The sequence below is a fragment of the Brassica napus genome, chromosome A4 (genome assembly GCF_020379485.1).
Source record: "Brassica napus cultivar Da-Ae chromosome A4, Da-Ae, whole genome shotgun sequence".
In the NCBI taxonomy this organism is placed as follows: Eukaryota; Viridiplantae; Streptophyta; class Magnoliopsida; order Brassicales; family Brassicaceae; genus Brassica; species Brassica napus.
Window position 1 is genome coordinate 3,419,696 of NC_063437.1, and position 22,670 is coordinate 3,442,365.

The following is a 22,670-nucleotide window of genomic DNA, read 5'->3' on the forward strand; positions in this document are numbered from 1 at the left end:
ATAATTGTTGCAATTATTAAAGTTAATATTTCTTTCTTTCTTTTGGTTTAAGTACTGTAAACCTTATTTTTTAGGCATTATCTTTTGTTGTTTTCGGGTTAATGTATACTATTCATTAATTATTTTTTATTTTTACTTTTTTTGGTCATACCATTAATTATTGTAACTATATACAATTAATTACTACCATTATAACAAGAAACGTGTGTTTCTTTTTCTTCTCTGATATAAACACATATTCATTAACATATTATTAAAATATATTTTTTCCGTTTTAAAATAAATGATGTTTTGGAGAGTTTAAAATGTTTCAAAATATTTGATGTTTTGATATTTTTATATTAGTTTTAGTTTTACAAAAACTGTATCACCATTCACCAATGATGTTTTATAGTTGTTTGTATTATTGGCTGAATTAGTTTTACTTTAATTTTTAATATTACTTTTTTTTTAAAAGTTTATACCTTAATTCTTGTGCATTCACTTAAAACATCAAGTATTTTGAAACAGATAGAGTATTAAACAGTTCGATAACTAATATATTGAGAGATACTACATTAATATTATTTTGATATAAAATGATAACAAGAAATGTATAACCAGATCGGTGGGTCAAAGATGAAAGTGTTTTCCTTTGTACAAGATCGGTTCAATGGGAGAGTCAACACTTGGTCATCGAGACTCCTTTCTAAAGGAGGAAAAGAAGTTCAAGTCAAATCTGTGGCTCAAGCTGTTCCGACATTTGTGATGTCGTGTTACTTGATTCCACAAGGCATTACTGATAAACTAAGGAACACAACGTCTAATTTTTGGTGGAGCTCAAAACAGAATAGCAGAGGTTTACATTGGATAGCATGGGACGAAATCTGTACCCCCAAAGATTCGGGGGGACTAGGGTTTCGAGATCTCCATGACTTCAATATCGCGCTTCTTGCAAAACAATTATGGAAACTAATTCATTATCCGAGCTCCTTATTAGCACGTGTTTTAAAAGGACGATACTATAATCACACTTCTCCCTTGGAAGATCGGCGTACATACTCACCATCATATGGATGGCGTAGTATCATGGCAGCAAAACCTCTACTCATATCGGGTTTACGGAAAATAATTGGTACGGGTCAAGATACGAGGGTTTGGAGTGAGCCTTGGGTTCCAGATGTAATGGCGCGACCACCTAGACCCGCTGACCACATTGTATACATGCTACCCCAACTCCTTGTTCATTCCTTCATTAGGAATGATACCAAAGAGTGGGATATACAACTTCTACGGGATTTTTTTCACCAAGATGATATCCCTTTAATACTCGGGCTGAAACCTTCTCGCTCTCATGCCCCAGATGGATATGTTTGGAATCATACAAAATCTGGAATTTACTCAGTTAAAACTGGCTATGACCTACTTCGATCGACCAAGTCGAGTCTTTCACAGAGAGTGGCTGTAGAACCGAGTATCACGAGCCTACAGAGCCATGTGTGGAAGATAAAGGCCCCGAGTAAGATGAAACATTTTTTGTGGCAGGCTATCTCGGGATGCGTGGCGACGGCAGAGAGGCTCATGTATAGACACCTGGGCACCGATAGGAGTTGTCCTAGATGTGCTGGCCCAGTGGAGTCGATTAATCATCTTCTTTTTGAATGCCCACCAGCTCTTCAGGTTTGGGCCTTATCGGACTATCCGTCCATTCCGGGTTACTTCCCGAGTACATCCATATATCAAAACATGAACTTCCTATTTTGGAAGAGAAAAGAGGTGGCTCCTTTGAGACCACAATTCGATACTTTTCCATGGATCTGTTGGTACATTTGGAAGGCGAGGAACGACAAACTGTTCAATGGAAAAGATGTATTCCCCATTGACACCCTCCAAATTGCGTCTCTTGAGGCAGAATGTTGGAGGAAGGCTAACGAAAATGAGGAAGCAAATGAGGATCAGGACGATCCGTCCACTACAGAGATTGAGACAACGCCCCCTTGGATACCCTGAATCCCTACTTGTCAAATTGATGCATCATGGATCAATAATGGCAGTGTCAGTGGCTTAGGGTGGAGTCTTAAGGATCAGATGGGATTAGAATACTTCGGATTACGGGCGTGTAACAGGAACCTCTCAGCTTTGCACGCTGAGATGGAAGGGCTACTTTGGGCAGCCTCATGTATGAGAGACAAAGGGATCACTGCAGTACGGTTTGAGACGGACTGCATGGACTTAGTGGATATGACTACAAACCCGATGGACTGGCCAGCTTTCGCGACAAAGATCGAGGTGTTCCAGAGGTTACATGAAGACTTCGAGGATGTGAGACTGTCTCATATTCCTCGAAGCCGAAATGGCCGGGCAGATGGATTAGCAAAAGATGCAAGGACCAGAGGTTTTATCTTCTCCCATATAGATTAGACCCGGACAGATGGAGATGCTTCTCGGAGAATCAACTCGTCTGCTCTCCACTTGATCTAGCTTAAATGGATAGACGACAAAAAAAAAACCAGAAAAGTTGACATAACTTGGACATTCTACTCTTACCCTCGTATAAAATGTTCAACCGGAAATTTACGAGAACTTTGACATTCTACTATTGTCATTTTAAACCCATTGTATCAGTTACTTTTATTATTTAAACATACTTTGAATTATGCTATATCACTTTTATATTTCATCTGATAGTAACTGTGTAATCCTTATAGTATAAATAATGAAACTGTAACTAAAATCATATACTAAATATATATTATTTCTGTAAATATTTAAATATCAGTTTAAATATATAAAATATAGTTATAATAGTATATTACCCATATATTAAATAAAAAATTTATAAGTTTTATTTTATATAATAAAATAAAAATATGAAATAAAATACTTATAGCGGACATAATAAAATTGAATTTTTTATTCTTATCCCCTATATATTATTTGAGAAGCATTACAACTTCTTTTTGTAGCCACATGTCATCACTAGGATGATTCTTAGAATCATTAGAGAAATATGTTGGTCCATCTAATTATATAATAAGTTTTTTTATTAAACTAACAATAAATTCATTATTAATGTACTTCATTATTTCATTAAATAAAATTTACGAAATTGCCTAATGTGGCTAAAGTATATATGACAATTAATAATTTTGAATAATAAAGATTTGATAAAAATTAGTGTATCTTTTATCATATTTTTTTAATTTTAAACTATTAAATAAATTAAACAACTACAATAACCATATAATAAAAAGAATTAGATTTTTTTGTATATGTTATATTTTGAATTTTGAAAAACGACTATAAATTACTAAAACTGTTTAAAGTCTTACATTCAAATGATTACAAAATTATATAAGTGAAAAGTATAATTTAATTAATTATTAAGATTGATATATATATATATATATATATCGTTTTAAATTAAACTATAAACCATATAAAATACATAAATCTTTTAGTTTTAAAATTTACTTTGAACAATTTTTTGGTAAAAGTTTTGAACGAACATTGACAACTTATATTTTTTTTTAATTATAAATTATTAAAACTATTAATCTCACAATGAAAATTTTGTTATCAGTAATTTAAATTTTTCTCTATAAAAGATACAAATGATAAAAAAAAAACTATATGAGTAGAAATCATCATTTAATAGACATTAGTATTAAAAATATACTATGTATGTTAGTATCATTTAAATTTAATTACATATCCTATCAAATATTAAAAAAAATTGGATTAATAAAATTGATTTATATGTTCACACCAATTTAATTATATATTTAACAATTACTGACTTTTAATTATTCAATATATATTTGTTATTTCATAATATGTAAAAATATTTAATACATAAAATAATTTTTATATATAATGTTCATCTCGCGCAAGGCGCGGATCTTAACCTAGTAGTATATAAAGAGCGAGAAACTTCATGTGCAACATTTGTGATATGAATTTGTGTATAGCCATAATTTCAATCCATTAAAAATGAGCCAAAACTACTTGTGGAAAGATCTTTACACAATCAACACCAATATTAGCTTATATTAATAACTAACATGCCAAATTTCAAATTAAAACAACCAACTAAATCTTCTGAAACTTTTTGGTTCATGTGTGGGTTGGTTTGAATCTGGGTAGATTTGGTTTATAATTCAAATACCTGTGATTTTTGGATAGCGGATCCCGATCGGTTAGATCGGTTAAGATATTTAGGATTCTGAAAAATTTAGAAAAACTCGAAAATCCAAACAAATACTCGAAAATATTCAAATCCAAACAATTTTCAGTTATAGTTTCCTATTTATATAATTTATATATACAAAAATGTATTAAAAATTTTCCACCATAATTTTGTTTACTAGGAAAATATAATATGATGTGCATATACCCTAATTTTAGTTGCGTTTCCATTAACCGAAAAACATTTTATATCAGCACACAATGTTATGTAGGTCAAGTTAAACGATCCGTATACAAACGTAAGTTTGATTAATTTAATAATAACCCAAACACACAATGTTAATTTACGTTTCGGCCGATAATTCCTACGTTACATTTAGCCCAAAGCAGCTACAACAATCTGGAGTTGCAGCATGGCGAGAGGGTTATCGTTCTTCTACGTGGACTCACGACGCAGCTGTTGAAGCACGGGAGGATCAAGACGATTGTGCTAGAGCGAGTGCGATGAGGAAGTTTGTTGATAAGATGATTACGCTCGGGAAAGACGGTTCGTTGCACAAGAGAAGGCAAGTTATCTACGAGAAGCAGATCGTTAACACGTTGTTCGCTGAGGTTCCGGATAGGTATGGAGAGAGAAATGGAGGGTACATGAGGATCATTACAGCATGACCAATGGGGAGTTCTTAGAGTTAGAGTGAGGTTTTTAGCGTAATATAAGAAACTGTTTTTAACTTTTAACTAAAAACTAAAAATCAGCTCCTAAATAAAATATTTAAGAGATTCTTAGTTTTTTTTAGTTAAAAGTTAAGAGACATTTTATTATATTGTGCTAAGAACTCCATCCTAAGAACCCTCCATTATCATCATTAATTATGCTCTTAGAACTCTTCCTAGGCGTGGTGATAATGCTCCTATGGCGTATATTGAGCTTGTCTAAGATGATATTGTTAGCCTTTTGTTACACAACTGGTAGACTCTTGTTTTTGTAATCTCGAACCAGTTGTGTGTATATTGAGCTTCAAATTGGTAAATGTGATTTCTTTCTCGTGTGTGATTCAGAATAGAAAGTGAGGATGGAGATAGTTCGTTAAGCTTCTGTGGTTAAGAGTTTGTAGGAGATCATGCTCTAGAATTCAATTCTTGGTTTGTTCTTTACTACTTTGTTACAAATTTCTAAGCATGAACAGAAAGCAGTTCTAAATCTAACATATGTACTTCAAAAAAAAAAAACAAGATACAAAAATTCAAGTGGAGTGGAAAGAATGAAAGCTAAGGAAGACAATGAAGAATACAATCACATTCTTGACTCTGCACTTTCATGGAAGGGAAGTCAACGCTGATCTTTCAATAATATAGCAACTAAGTGTGTTTCTTGAAGATGTCCCAACAACTTGATTTTCTCTGGGATCTGTCTTTGTTTCCGACACAATCTTTCCACTTATGCCACTTCAGACTGCAACAAACTTATGGATCTGGAGAGTAAGAGGACAAGGGATAATCGATGAAACTTTTGCCGGGAAATTACCTGAGGGAAGATCAATATTACTCACTTGCTTCTCCTTGTATACAAACTACTGTCTTCCCTGTCTCATGTTTGAAACTCACACAATCCTTCATAAGAATATGGACACTACTATATGCGAGGAGATGCTTTGTACAGCTGTAGTCTGGATCCGAATCATTGGTTTTTGGTTTTGGCTTTGTAAGTGGCAAATGCAAAGATCAAGGCACTGATAAAGACAAGGAAGACAACGAAGACAATACCAGAGGCTATGCAGCAAACGCACCGTCTTGGTTTACGCTTAACCTTGGTCATGACCAAACAATAATGTTATTTTCTGTGGATGAATTTCTGTATATTTTGCAGAGCTTGAAAACCACATATATAATATATTTTGTGGATGAGTTTCTATATATTTGCCCAAAAAATGAAAACCACATATATATATATATATATCTATGTGCATTGAATGTATTTTTGTGTCCTAACTACTTCCTTTACAATCTGCCTCCATCCATTAAATATTATACGAGTAATAGTTAAAATCGGTTTTATTTCCTTTTGACTTTTTCTTATATGAAAAAAATTAAATAAAGACTAATTCTTGGGTTCACCCTTTACAGTAGGGATGGACGTTCGGATATCCGGATCAGGTATTTCAGATTTTCGAGTATTTTGGTATAGGGATATAAAACCCGTTCGGGTAGTTTTATACTTCGAGTCGGGTTCAAGTATTTTTAGTTCGAGTTCAGTTATTGTGGACCGGGTTTGGATATTAAGATTTTGAAAGAAAAAAAAATCAAATTCTTCATTATTTAAAATCTTTTGTATTTTAAAAAATACACTTTACTTAATTAATTTTAAATTTTTAATAGTTTAAGTGATTAATATGTTTGGAGATAAGATTTAAATCTAAAAGACACTTATTTGGTTATTGTTTAGAAATTATAGATACAATTTTTGTTAATGTACGAAACAAGAAGCTTGACATGTTTGTCAATTGAATAGTCCATAATTATATGTATACTATCTGATCTTAAACTATGTGTAGCATCAATATAAATATTTTGAATAAAATGAGAGAAGTAAACTATAAATATAAGGTTATGTATACATATGTTCGGTTATCTTCGGATATCCATTCGGGTTCGGATATTACATGTTCGGGTTCGGATATCCAATCTCTCCTAACTCAATACCCATTCGGGTATTTTGCTACTTTGGTTCAGATTTCGGTTCGGATTTTTTGAATCAGGTTCGGGTGCGGTTTCGGGCATCGGGTAAAATACTCAGGCCTACCCTATAGACTTCTTATATAACAACCAATAATAATCTGCCACGTCACATCTTATTTATGACAAAAAATAAAAATAAAAAAATAATACTAATTGTTTAAAAATTTGACATTATAAAACTTTAAACCCTAATTTAAATTCTAAACACTAGACTCTAAATTCTAAAATTAACATTAAACTCTATAGTTCAAACTCTAAACCTAAAACTCTAAATTTTAATTCCTAAGGTTAACGTTAAATCCCAACATTCATGTTAAATCTTAGGGTTGATCCTAAACCATAGGGTTTAGAATTTAAGATCTAGATTTTAAGGTTTATGGTTTTGTTGACAACGTTTAGGGTTTAAGATAACCCTGAAGTTGAGAGTTAATTCTAGGGTTTAGAGTTAACTCTAGGATCTAAAGTTTAGAGTTTGAAGTATAGGTTTTGTGTTAATCCCTAGAGTTTAGGATTTGGTGTTTACAATTTCAATGATATTTTAGAATTTAGAGTTCATGTCAACTTTATTTGATAATTAGTATTATTTTTTATTTTTTTGTCATAAATAAGGTAGGATATATAAGAGGTGAAGATATAGGTTCACCTGGACCCAATAATGACTCTTAAATCTTTATTATTAAAAAAAGTACAAAATTGATTTTCCCTTTAGTTTTACAATTTATGTACACTAGAACGTCTCTGTAATTACTGAATCTATATTTAAGTATGATTTGTCATTTCCTAATTTAATAAATCATTTCCTAAATTGATCATAAATTAAAACAACTATTTAATTACATTTTAATGCCATTAAGAAACTACATAATTCTAACATTTAGCATTATTATCTTTCTATCAATATAAATAATAATAAAATATACCTATATTTAACAGAATCACTTAAATAATATATAAATAAAATATAAATTAATATTTAATGTATTATTTTACATATATTTTCATATAAATAATAGCTCAACGTAAATTGATAAATGTTGAAAAGTATAAAATATATAGCACAACATTTTAAATAGTATATAAAACAATTTTATTATATATTATCATACAATTTTGATCCATAAAAAATACAATGCAGGGCATAGATCATATTCTAAAAATGTAGATAATACAATTGATGGTGTACACGACACAATAAAATTATTTATTATAAACTATAAATTATTGTGTTTAGAAATGTCATATTAAACGATAATTTAATACATATAAATTATAAAATCCCTTATATATTAAAAGAGAAACATTTTAATAAATGCGCTCAAACTATAATATACACGCAGCAGCCTCGCAGCGATTTGAGAATGATCATGTTGACGTGTCATGTGTAGAGAGCTTCTCAACCAAACTATACATAAATATGTTCACACTATGTACTTTACGTTTTGTTTTTAAATATAAAACTCACATGTAACGTTCCAATAAAACTCACACTATTCAAATTTTTTCGATTCAAATCAAAACGGTTAACGAATCGAAAATCCAATAATACATATATTATTTTTATTATTTACGGATAGTATGGGCAAAATATTCATAAATTTTTTATTCGATTCATTATCCGCTTTGATTTGAACCGAGAAATTTGGATATATGTAACCTTACGAAGCAAATCAAATACTAAAATGTACTATTTGTAAAAACGAAGCAAATCACAAATACTAATATTTTTGAAACGGATGTATGTAAAAATGAAGCAAATCCAAATACTAATATTTTTTGAAACGGATATCCGATTCAATCCGTTATATGTATATATATATATAAATTTAAAGAATTATATATATGTATAAGTTATATATATATTATAGTTTATATAAATTATACAATATTTTTATGTATTAAATTTATTACATTAGGTATTAGAATTTAAAATTTTAAATAATAATTTATTTTTGTAATGAAATTTTATTATTTTCTACTATTTTTAAATTGTGCATTTATTTTTAAATTGTTTATTTTATTTACGGATCAAATCGAATATCCGTGAAAATTCTAAAAATTTTCAGATATCCGAGACATTGAATATTTGGGTGGCTACGAATCGAATAGACACTAATACCTCCAAATATCCGGATATTCGATCCATGTCCACCCATATTTATGGATACAATTTGGTTTTCTTTATATGAAACAAAATTCAGTAATATCTAAGCTTATTTTATTTTTAATTAATTTTATTTACAATTTTTTTTCTTTCATGTGTTATTTTGGATAAAGGTCATTTAATATTGATTAATAATATATTTATACATTTACCAACCACTTTTATATATTTACATACACATACATGTGGACAGTGACGTGAGCACCTATATAACTAAATATTCACCACAACTTAAGTATATAATTCTCTTAGAAGTTGAATTATTCTTTTAATGTTTTTTCAGTATCAACCAAATTGTAGTGAAATGATTTGTCTTAATTATTTTATTTTCTTTTTCCATAACTATTATACGTTTAGAAACTATAATATGAAATCATTGGTTCAACATCAGGACTATCTAAAATTTATATAAATTGAAATCAAACAAATAATAATAATTTTTGGTTATTACCAAAAATCCAAAAACATCAACAACATGAACCGAACAAACCAAAATAAATATTGATTTAGAATTATAGCTATATTTTAAGAGATTAAAAAAAAAAAAAAAAAACAACCTAAAGCCAGACCGATATCCAGATTAAACAGATATAATGTCTTCTTATTAAAAAATAACAAAATTAATAATCACATCCCGCGCAAGGCGCTGGTTATTACCTAATATATATTATTACTTATTACCTAGTATATATTATTACTTAAATGAATAGACATCTGTTACGCTTAAGTTGATAGTTGATACGTTGCTGAATTAATTTTATTTTATTTGTTCAAAGCAAATAATAACAAACTAGGTGGTAACATGCGCAATAGACTAAAGAAAATTAAAACTTTTAATTTCTGCCACAATAATTAAGTCAATCAAAATATATTACTTCGCAAGATTAGTGGCATGGATTATTCGCGAGATTTACCCGGGCTACGAAATTAATTTTAGTTGCCAATTTTTAAAGTATGGAAAGTACTATAATTAAGAAATCATCATATATGAAAAAATATTAAATTTGAAAATTAAGCTGATCAAATATAACCAAATTGACGTTTCTGACGTGTTGATTCCTTAATTTTAGAGTCTTGGTGCTTAAGTTAAGGGATTAAATTGTATTTTTAAGTTTGTATTGTCCAATCAGTCAAAAGATAAGATTCAATCGGCATCATAATCCATGATCAATGCTTCTATCAAATCAATTATATGTTTTCGTTTCAACGGTGAATTTCCATTACCAAATTCAGCCAATATTAATGAGTACATATATAACCGGAATTAGTGTCATATTTAGCTTCAAATTTTCTAATTTGAAATATTTATATGGCAATCATACACTGTCATGAATGAATAAAACAATTATTACTTTTAATCTATATATATTAGAAAGTCAAAAGTCACAAATATTAGATATAATGAACTATGGAACAAAAATTTGCATGTTTTTATAATGTAAGCTTATTTGTTTTTTTTTCACACCAATTATCTCACCTATGATGTCTACATAAAGTTTGAAATCGATATCACTTTACTATTAAGATAAACCGATCACAGTATTTACACACAGAAGTCCAACAATATAAGAGGTACATGTCACCTAGGATCAATAAACCTGGTAGAGTGTTTGTATTGGCTAAACCAATCAGCTCCGATTGGTTATGGAACCGGAATGCTTTCTCGGGCAAGGGGGAGACAGGCTCAGTTAGATCAACAAAGACGAATCTATGAGTCAGAAGTTTTTCGCACATCTAGAGACATCAAAACCGGACACGAAAAACATTGCTCCGGCATTGAGTCGTTCACGAAATTGCGGGAGACGGCTAGCACTGATTGTGGCTTGCATCATGGTCACCTGAAACAAAGTTAGGAACATCGACTCTACCTAACAGGAAACCAAAACCAATACTAAACAACATGATCAATATTAAACCAAAATCACGATACGGTTGGCAGAGTATAGTAGTTCAGACCAGTAAGACTTAAGTTTTCTAAAAAAAAAAAATTAAAAAGGTAGAGCACGATCAGGTTTACCGAAAAGACTATCAAAACTCATAAACAGTCTAACCCAGAACGATTGATAAGAACAGAAAAAATCACTCACATTAACATCCACGATGAGCAAATCCATCCACATAAGCTCCCCACCACGCTTAACATTCTTAGCTTCCAAGAATCGAAGCAGCCTGGCCTCGACAACGATGAGCACCGCCCGGACTTCAAGTCGGAGAAGAAAACATTTGAGTTAGCCATGAAGAGGGATGAGCAAAAATATATGAATATGAGTGAGATGCGTAGAAGAGAGATGTGGATATCGCGATTCGCAGTAGAGAGATTGTGACATATTTATACACGATTTCGCCGACGAACAGCTCAATGAAAGCTTTCGTAGTGGCCTTACGAAATTAAGAGGAGTTAAGAAAGAACCAATCATAACGCATACCGTTACAGATCTGGATCGTCCCCTCCGCCGATAGATGAGAAACGAAGAACAAGAAGGTGCGCATCACACCGGATTAGGGTTCTCGTGTCTTCTGTGGTCACTGGGCCGCAAAACCAAACCGGGTCAGAAAGCCCAAAAGAAGCCCGCTTTGAGATAATGATCACGAAACGTTGCGTTTCATTTAATGGACGCTTGGCAGCTCGAGAACGCCTGAATTTATGCGCTGGCAGCTGATGTGGACACCTTGGGAGAGATTGAAAGCCTATTTTATATATAAAGATCTGAGTAAAAATGGGTGGTTTGTTTTATTAAAGTTACATATATCAACATTTGTCAGGAAAGTTACATATTTTCATCTGTTTTCTTGAAATAAATAAAATGATCTGTTTTTTTGGTTAACCTAATGGATTTTATAGAAATCTCAACTTTGATACTTAAAGTTAATAGAGTTTGAATGAACACTAGGATAGACGGTTCTGTAAAAGACGAAATAAATGTGGTCAATGGCAGAATACAGTATAGGTTGTAGTTTAAGTACTCGAGTAAACGTGTTTAATTTTTTTTAATGTCTTTTTTTTCCAACGAGGGCTTTAATTGAGTTCTTACAACTGAATTTGGACGAATAGCGATCATAAAAATAATTAGGTGAGCTTAGAAGTAGAAATCATATCACACATGGCTTTGTAAATAGTTTGTATGAATTCTGTCGCTTTTGCTAGTTTCGTGTGGTTGTTTACATATGTCTAATTGACCGTCTTTGTATGGGCCCATTACTTCCTTCATTGGAGACGACTTTTGGGTCTGGTTTAGGGTTTTGGTTATGCTTCTCCATTTGTTGTACTGGTTTTAAGATGATACACTTTTGCGGCTACATAACTTTTCACTATAAAGATGATACACTTTAGAAAGTTAAAATTTCAAATATTTCTTTAAAAGTAAAATGGAACCTTTTTTTTTGACATCGAAACAGAAAACTAAAACTTAGTTTGCATCCATTTGGCTAGCAACATGGGCTAACCATGTTGGAGCACAAACTAGTTCACATACGGTATCCGGAGCTCGCGTGATCGGACTCCCTTCGCTAGGCCATCCGCGCGGATGTTTATAGACCTTGATATGTAGGATATAGAGAATGCGCTGAAATTGCTTGCAAGAGCGTTAATTTCATCCAGTTCAGTTGCCATAGCCGGCCATTCCTCTTCAACATTCTTGACAAGCTTGACGAGCTGTTGACAGTCAGTTTCAAAGTGCATTATCTTAGGTTCTTTCTTCAGTGCTTCCTGCATTGCCCAAATTAATCTTTCCGCCTCCGCGTGTAGAGGAGATTCAGTTATACTCCCATTCTTAGCCCCGTATAGGATCGTTACGTTTTCGTCCATCATCACAAAACCTAAGCCTATATCTTCTTGAGCACTTACCCACAAATCATCGACTTGGCATCTCCATTTCACTCTGCTCATTATCCATACTAGCTTCCTCCAGCACAGGGACTAACTGAGCGAGTTTCCAACTTTCAGCCTCGCTCTTGGCGAGTTGGAGTGTATCCATTGGCGTTATGTCTCTGTTGTTAAACACCTTTTCGTTGCGTGCTTTTCATATGTACCAAAATATCCACGGGAATGCATACATCATCTCGGCGCTTGCCCCTTTCTCCTTAGCCTTCCATAGTAGATAATATATGTTTTCAAATAGAGATGACCGCGGGAATAACCCCGGAGGTGCTGGGATTTGTGATAACGCCCAGCATTGCAGAGCAGACGGGCACTCGAACAGCGTGTGGTTTATAGTTTCAGATTCCGCACCGTAGCGGACACATATACTATCTCTCGCACAATGTCGATCCCGTAAACTCTGCGCCGCACGCAGGTTATGAGCTACGGAGTAGCCTGACTTCACCGTATATAGTCCAGATTTTGTATAATCCCAGCTGTAACAATCTCGTCTTCCAGTTCTGCTCAAACGAATTTATTCAATATGGGGTATGTCTTCCACTGCCACGGATTCTCCCAGCAAATTTGAGTTCCATGTGATCGTTTCCATGTTGATGAGGTGATGGACTCTCAGGTGGTCATCTCTGTTTACGCCAAGACCTAGTGGTGGTCGTAAGGGGTTAGTTGGCATATATTCTGCATTTATTTTGATAAGAAACTAAAAATGACATTTTCCATTTTCTTTATTTCCTCATTCTTCTCTCTCCATACGGTTCTCCATTTATATGTAGCCTCTTCTTCTTCTCATATCCCATTTTTGTATCTTCATAGGTTTGTATTACTTTATCACCAATGTTCTTGGGTATAATTTCATTTTGTATATTCTCGTCTTCTAATCTGGTCGACATCGTCTCTTTATCTAACCAACATCTAGAGTTGTAGAAGTTTCATCATATGTTTTCTTATCTTGATTATTATTACATCTATTGAACGAACACCTAAACAAGTTCCATAGCGTTTTGCTTTTACCTTGAATCAGAAGATCAAAAGTATATAATTTTATACAGTACAATGATCTATTATATTGTTTGGTGTGTCTCATTAGGGATGGATCTTCTACATACCAGTTCTATATCCCATAGACATAAAAGCAAGTTCTTGATGCATGTTTGAAATGCTTAACCTACTTAGTGTAGACCCGGAAATGTTAGACCAGTTTACCGAAATACCAAGCAGTGAAATATCAAACCGTTAATTTGTTCTTGAGGGACCTTCGGATTCGATACGGTTTCGGCTTCAATTCCCGTTGGCCACTAGAAAATTAACATTTCGGCATCGCCAGAGATATAGGCGACCGACACGTGGGCTGATAACGTAGGTTGCAAACATGTAACTAGTATAGATTCATGTTAAGGTGGAACCAGGATATCCCTATATTATCCAAAAAAATATCAAACCGTTAATTTGTTCATGAACACCGACTCAATGTCAATCTTTCGACAATAAATTGGGATGCATCAAAATGTCAGAATAGAGTAAATAAACACATACATCCAAAAAATTTATTACTTTCACCAGTTCTGAAATTCACATTCTTTGATGCTGATATGATAGAATTTTTCTATCTGGCTATTGCAACGATTTACGTAGGTAGACATGAAACCAAGAAATTGTATCATATATCAAATATATATTTATCTTAATATTAAACAATAATAATAATACTATATTTGTATATAAATTTCTTATCGCTTTTGAAAAGCTGTCGTAGTTTACAAAACTTTAAATATAAGTATATGCTAGATTTTTATCCACGTTTTCAAAACGTGGATTTCTTTTTTTGCAAGTCTCATATCAATATGTCAAATATTTGTAAGTTCATGTATATATATATTGAACTTTCATGTTTCATGTAAATACAATAAATTTAATCAGCAAACTATTATGTTATTTTATTCATAACAATATAGACGTGAATACTTATCATATATTTTTATGTTTAAACTTACAAATATTTATCGTGTCTATACTATTAAGAGATAATCATTCTGAAAAATCTACTTAAACAAAGTTGTTGCACCATTTCATTAACTAATAATATTTTGATTTTATTTTAAATTTCGACTAACAATAAGTTACTTTATACTTCTCTAACAATCATTAGTCAATAGTTTTATTTATTAGGGCACTTTTTTAAACGGTTACTAAAATCCCTTCAAAGTGCCGGAACTTATATTTCATCCTTTTTCATTTGCTAAACGGTCACGTAAAATATTAAGATTGCTAACAAATATTCTATCTACGACAACAAGGTATCATACACTATCTTTAAAAATATTAAACAAACCCATACACTCATATATTAGTAAGCTGATATGTTCAAAATTCCAAATCAATACTATTAAAACAGAAGGCCCCTTTTTGAGGTGCCCTCCTGTTTCAACAATATTTACAAGATACTGCCACTGGAATATTTTTAAGCTATGATTTTAATTAAATTCTGTATTTTTTGAATTCCTTTTTATTTTAACAGCAAAAATCCTTTTATTTAAAAAACAACACCTACGTTTAATTAATTATGTCTTCATATCAAAACATAATGTATCATCCTATCAAAACATAGTGTATTCATTACGATCAACAACTACGTTTAAAACAAACTTCAATTGCTACAACCAATGTTTTTAAACCCGACATGAACACTGAACCGGACTGCTTACCGGTTTGCTGGGTCACTGGGTCGACCGCGGGTGAACCGCGGGTTAATAAATTAACTAATTTTATTATATAATAATATCTCAGGTATGTAAATAAAATTATAAAAACTAAAGTTTATTATTTTATAAATTTTTTAAAACATAAAATAATAGTTTGGATATGTATATATTTTATGTTTAAAATTTAGAAAATACTTAACTTTAGTTTTTATATTTTTATTTTCATTTGACATACAAAATATCAAAAAAATAGTTTAGACTATTTAAAATTTTCTCGAATAAGATAAGAGCTATGACATCTAAAATAAATCAAAACATAAAATTTATAAATATTTAAATATTTAAATGTATAATGTGAATAATAAATTAAACTACAAATACAAAATAAACCAAAAGTAAAAAAATCATTGTAATAAATTATCAATAATAGAAATAAACTAACACCAAATAACATCAACTACTTTTGGTTCTCTCTACCATCGTTCACTTTATTTTCTTCAGGTGACATAGTGAAATCTTCATCAAAATCTAAAAATCACAAATATAAAATTGAAAAAAGAAAACATAACTTTTTTTTTTGTCAATACCTAACATCTTAATTGAAAACTTAGAATATAAAACAAAATTAAAAACTATAAAAAGGAAATAAAAGTTATTTATTGGTTCGGCCGATGGTTCAACCGGTACCGGACACTACAAGAAAACAAAGAGATTCTGATGGCCAAAATCGTCGGAAGTTCGTCGGAAAAGGCCTATTCCGACGCATTTCTGACAAAGGCGTTCGTCGGTATCATTTCGTCGGAAAAAAAGAATTCGTCGGAATTTCGTCAGAATTTCCGACGACTTTCTGACGAATACCGAGAAATAACATTCTGACGAACTTCCGACAATATTCCGATGCGGACACACGAGACTAGAGTTCATCGGAAAAACTATATACCGACGGAGACGGATCCTCCGAAGATTCCGACGAACTAAGTTCTCGGTAAATACCGACGGAGTCTGATTCGTCGGTAAATACCGACGGAATATGACTCGTCGGTAAATACCGACGGATTACGATTCGTCGGTAAATTCCGACGACTCACCATTCGTCGGTATGTTCCGACGAATCATAGTCCGTCGGTATTTACCGACGAGTCATACTCCGTCGGTATTTACCGAGAACTTAGTTCGTCGGAAAATGTCAATTTTAATAATACGAATTAATTTTGCATTTTTATATATATTTTTTATATGAAAAATTAATTAATAAATAAATAAAATCTGAAATTTAAAACTAATAATATTATAGAATTTAAATTCATACAAACCGAAATAGAAAAAAAACATTCAGAAAATTTAAAATTCATGCAAAACGAAAGAAAAAAACATTCAGACAGTTTTAAAAAGCTGAAAAAAACTAAGAACTCGAAGACATCAAACGATCTAGCTTCTGCATTATCTCGGCGTTGAACTTCTTCTGGGATGCCAGCTCAGCAAGGATAGTGGCATTCTCCGAACGGATAGTGGCATTCTCCGAAAGGATAGTGGTGTTCTGCTCCTCCAATGCCCCAATCCGTTCATCTTTGTCATGTAGCTCCTCGAGAATCATGGGATCGGCATACGGAGCTTGCGAAGAAGACGCCGGATACGAAGAAGCACGGCGGGCCAACCCAACTAAACGGCCTCCTTTCCTTTTAGGAACCGCCTACAAAAATATTTAAAGTTAGTAAATATAGACAAATTAGTAATCGACATTATAAAAAAATATATTAATAAAAAAAATTACCTTTTCAACCATCTCATTTATTTGCAATAGGGACAAGTTGGTTGAAGCTCCCGTAGAATCGCCGTCATCAGAGAGAGGCTGAGATTGAGTTGCTATTTCAGCTTCCACCAAATCAACGACACCTTTGATCACGGGATCCTGAATTTGACCTGTCTTCTTGTTAGTGTGAGCCACCTTAATGAGTTGGAGACGATCAACGGGATTACCGTCATTTTCTTCGATCTAAAAACCGCCATTATTAGCCAAGGAATATATAAAATATTTATTTAAAAAATATAAAGATAAATAATTAAAAAAAACTTACAAGTTCATCTTCCTTAGTAGACATAGAGCAAGCGCCGAGGTTGTGCACATACATACCTTTCCCGCCACGATCGCTCTTCCGGTTCTTGGAGTTCCTAGAAGACGTCTCTGCAGTTTCTTCCTTCTCCCAATGAGCTATCAACTGCTCCCACACCGTCCCGTTGATGAACCGTGGCCTCTTGTTCTTCTGCCAAACTGTCTTCCACGCGTTTATCTGCTTCGTATAAGAGTCCATGGCTTTTTCGTTGAATTTCTTACGGACTGTTTCCGTGAGATCGGAGTGCCAGTTGAACTCTTGCTACAAAACAAACATAATTTAATAAGTAAATATATTTTAAAAAATGTAAATACTTTAAAAAAATGAAGAGTTTACCGCAAACTGACGAAACCACAACTCTCGTTCTTCGAAAGGAATCACACTCCACTTTGAATATCCAAAACGAAGCATGGAGTACATCATCTGGTTGATGCTCCTGCTAATGCCATTTTTCGACTTGGTGAACCTTAAAAAAAAATACAAGTTAGTTAACAAGTTAATTAATGGAAAAAAACATAATACTACAAATTAAAAAAAATACTAACCAAGTGCTATGTCCTCGTCGTGGGTTGGGATGGAGAACCGGGAGATGCTCTCGACCTGGTTGTTGAACCAATAGATCAACTGGCATGACCCCCGGATCCTGTTCCGACGACTTTTCGACGACTACAACGGTTATATTGTTTATCGGAATATCGTCGAAAAGTCGTCGGAATATTCCGACGACCCATGTTTTCTCGGAAATTCGTCGGAATTAGCCGACGGAATTCCGACGACTTCAGATTTTTTGTTTTCGTCGGAAATCGGTCAGAATTCCGTCCAAAGTGTCCGACGGCTGTGTCGTCCGTCGGAATCTCCGTCGGAATTCGGCGTGTTTTCTTGTAGTGCGTGTTTTACCGGGTTTTTGCGGTTTTTGCGGGTTTCTAAATATTAGGTTTTTTACAAAATCCAAACCGGATTTTTTTGGGTTACCGGATTTACCGGTTCAACCGCGGGTCCGGGCCGGGTTTCAAAACACTGGCTACAACACACTTATTTTTATTTCTTAAACAGTCTATGTACCAAATCTATCGACACCGAAGTGAATTCTGCAAGCTGCCAAATAAAAACAATACATTCTGTTAATATCAGTGTATCATCGACCATTTATCACGTCCAATCAATGTTTTGGTTACAAACAATTGCACAAAAAACATAAATGTTGCATTATTCAAAATCTATAAAAAATGGTCGTATTATATATTTTTAAGCTAGCATTTTTATATGTATAGTATGAGATACAAACAAACCCATAAACCCCAAATACTTTTTTATATTTTAATTTATTAAAATAAGCAATGTCATGATACCAATCTTTTTTCAAATCAATCACCATAATATCTATACCATTAAATAAAAACGTAAATTTAAGCAAATAAACTAATCAAAACAATAAAATTTTATATAATAAATACACATAATTAGAATCCTAAACCGTAAACCACTCTGCAATATAGTCGACCATACTATTGGATTTATAAAGCTTTTTCAAATCAATAACCAAAAATACAAACCACTAAATCAAAAGCTAAAAATTTAGCAAATAAACTAGATTTTCGAAAGTTCCATACATAACCATATCCACTATACTAGATCATAAATACCAATCTTTTTTCAAATCAATAACCATAAATATCTATACCATTAAATAAAAAAGCTAAAATTTAAGCAAATAAACTAAATTTTCGGAAGTTGCTTCATGTTTTCTTACTTGCAAAAAAAAAAAAAAACGTTATCTAATTATACGCGATTCTTACTAGCAAAAAAAAAAAACTCACACGCAAAATATTCCAATTTCAAACTTAAAATATAAAACCACCAATCTGAAATATAGTTAAACTCTAATAAAATATATTCTGTTTCAAAAATATTTTGTTAATCAATAACAAAGTATATGCCAAGTAATATTCTTTATTCATCAAATACCAATTATTAACAATCCCTTAAACCTCCTACCGAAATATCCGCCATCCTAACAAATTTACTGTCAAATAACGATATTTACTTAGCTTATTAACATAATATACCTTATTATCATTCAACTGAAATAGCATCCCTAAAAATAATCCGAATATTCTTTCAAAACCTATCTATTGTAGGCTATATATAACTACCGTTGTCAAACAATCATCGCCACACACAAATTTTCTTTTTTCTTTTCGAAACCGCAAAGAAACGCAAAGAACAAAGAAAATTCCGTTCCTTTCAAAACTGAAACCTAACAGAACTGATTGGTACATCCAATTGAAAGTAATCCACACCTGGGAGCAAATAAACTAGAAATTTGGTGAAACGTTTTCGTTGACAAGAAGGTAAACTGAAAAATGCATAGTCTACTCAATTATATTGTTTCAGTTACATCTTGATTTTTTTTTCTGTGTATAGGTATGGATTTGGTTGGACTTGGTTGGACTTAGCCTCATAACTTTCATCATCAATCATACAACGTGTAGACTTTGACTGTAAAATTACAAAAAAAACATTAGTTAAAATTTGGATTTTACAAATATTAAATATATTATAGTTATTGTTTTTTTTTGAAACACTATTATAGTTATTGTAAGCGTTGAAATTTTTATGCCATTGTATGAAAACTTATCTTTTCTCAGGTTTGTTGTTTTGTGATATTGGTTAGAGTCACATGAATAAAGCTTTGCCTATACAAATGTCACTGCACAGCCTGCACATGAGTAAATATATTAAATTTTCAAACCAAAATGAGTAAGATCAAACAAAGATCATATACCACCATTTCAATATGAACGGAAATATATTATAACAATTTGTTTGGAAAGATGTGAGAAAAGTGCATGAAACAAATTCCAAAAATAGTTAAAAAAACTTTAGATATTTATTTTTTAGTGTTTAACTACACTCGATTAACCAACTATATAACGAATAAGACAAATATTTGAAAGTCTATTGACCTGAAGTGATTGATGTTTCTTGATCCTTTAACTCCGGTTCTTCGTTTTTTCTTGAGGGATACTTTTTCAGATCTTCTTCAGACATATACGAGACAAACAGAATTAACCGACTAATCAGATCATTCATTGGATTCGACATGCAAACCTTATCTGGAAAAAAATGATTTTTAGATCATAAGTAATGGTTTCGATGAGCCTATGATACATTAATCAAAGAAAAATAAGTTATTGGAGATATACCTTCAACCATCTGTGTTGATGGATCATGTTTCATCATGTTATCAAAGCATTTTGAGAGAGAGACGAACTCATTTTTCTGAGGAAGCTTATTTTGGAAAGGCAAAAAGACAGGTTGTTGTTCTGTCGGTTGGTAGTGATGAACCATGGGCCTGAGTGATATTGAAAAATATCAACATAAGTTATAAACCCAACTTACACTAACATTTTATTATCCTCATTTTGAGTTTCAGTTTGTAAAACCCAGTTGTATTCGATTAATTTTTAAACATAAAAATGGAACTTCTTTGTTTTGTATTAATCAGGCCCAAGGAGTTTTTAAACAATTTTAAAATAATTATCAGAATGATCAATATATCTAGAATGTTTTTCCCTTATAATAAATTTAATTAAGAGCATTTTCAAATTGCAAAAGTATTGTTTTAAAATAAATACAATCATCTTTTGTTTGTTAAAATTATACGTAATAAAGTGTAAGTTTTGTATAATTATCAACAATTATTTTAAATTGCATTTCATTTTCTTCCAACAGAAAAATACAAGTAGCAAAATTTTAACTTAGCTAGATTTTATTATAGACAAATTAATATTTCATTTATACATTTATCCTTAACAATTATTAAAAATCAGTTATTTATCAAATGCAAGACATATTTTAGAAACAAATTTAAACCTCGACATATAAATAGAGAACTTAGGGGTACTCTTTTTTTCCCCATATAGATCCGATCCAGCCGGACAGAGCATCTCTTTGAAACGACTCAGACCCGCCTACCACTTGATCTTAGAAGATGCATGTCGCCAAAAAAAAATAGAGAACTGAATCGGTATACAAATATCCAAAACTAACCAAACCGAATTCAAGCCCAAACTCATAAATAATCAAAAAAAAATTATCACTCGAACCGAACAACTATAAACCGAAATCAAACTGAAAACTCAAAAAATAAAAATAGAAGCGAACCTAAAATTAATACACCAAGTATAAATATATAACTCAAAACAAACAAGCGGGTAAATAAATGGAAAAGCAAAAAATAATTTACGAAAGCGCGGGTCAAAATCTAGTCTATACTATTAAAAGAGAACCATTTTCAAAAATCTACTTAAACAAAATTGTTGGACTATTTCATTAACTAAAATACTTTGACTAGATTAAGACCCACGCCTTGCGCATGATGAACATTGTATATATAAATTATTTTACATATTATATGATTTTATATATTATAAAATAATATATATATATTATAAAATAATATATATATATATATATATATATATATATTTGATAATGAAAAAGTCAATAACTATTACGTATATAATTATACTGATGTGAATACGTAAATAAATTTTATTAATCCAAACAATCACTTTTTCTATTTTCTATTGATATAATTAAATTTAAATATATATACATAGATACATAATATATTTTTAGTATTGATATATGTTAAATGATGCGTTCTACTCATTTGTATCTTTTTAACAGAATGACTAAATCGCTGATACCAAAATTTTCATTGTACATTGTTTTTAAAGTTCTAGTAATTTATAACTTTTATAAACATTCAGTGCAAATTTTAAAATTTAAATATTAAGTTTTCAGTATTTGTTCAAAGATTTTATCAAAAAATTGTTCAAAAAAATTCTAAAATAAAAATATTTATGTATTTTCTATGGTATATAGTTTAATTTAAAAGATATTAATATATATGA

General features: G+C 31.6%; 1 protein-coding gene and 1 long non-coding RNA gene across 2 annotated transcripts; both read right to left on the minus strand.

Annotated features, from left to right (window-relative positions):
* Positions 1 to 5,294: 5,294 nt before the first annotated feature.
* On the minus strand, positions 5,295 to 8,136 carry LOC106449287. The gene is made up of 2 exons (XR_001289119.3): positions 5,693 to 8,136; positions 5,295 to 5,620 (listed from the first exon to the last, which is right to left on the minus strand). It is a non-coding gene; the product is annotated as an uncharacterized LOC106449287 (long non-coding RNA).
* Positions 8,137 to 20,031: 11,895 nt separating this feature from the next.
* On the minus strand, positions 20,032 to 22,039 carry LOC125608097. Its single transcript, XM_048777976.1, has 3 exons — positions 20,955 to 22,039; positions 20,715 to 20,864; positions 20,032 to 20,467 (listed from the first exon to the last, which is right to left on the minus strand). The coding sequence occupies exons 1-3, from the start codon at positions 21,097 to 21,099 to the stop codon at positions 20,445 to 20,447; spliced, it is 318 nt and encodes a 105-aa protein (XP_048633933.1). The 5' UTR covers positions 21,100 to 22,039; the 3' UTR covers positions 20,032 to 20,444.
* Positions 22,040 to 22,670: the final 631 nt, after the last annotated feature.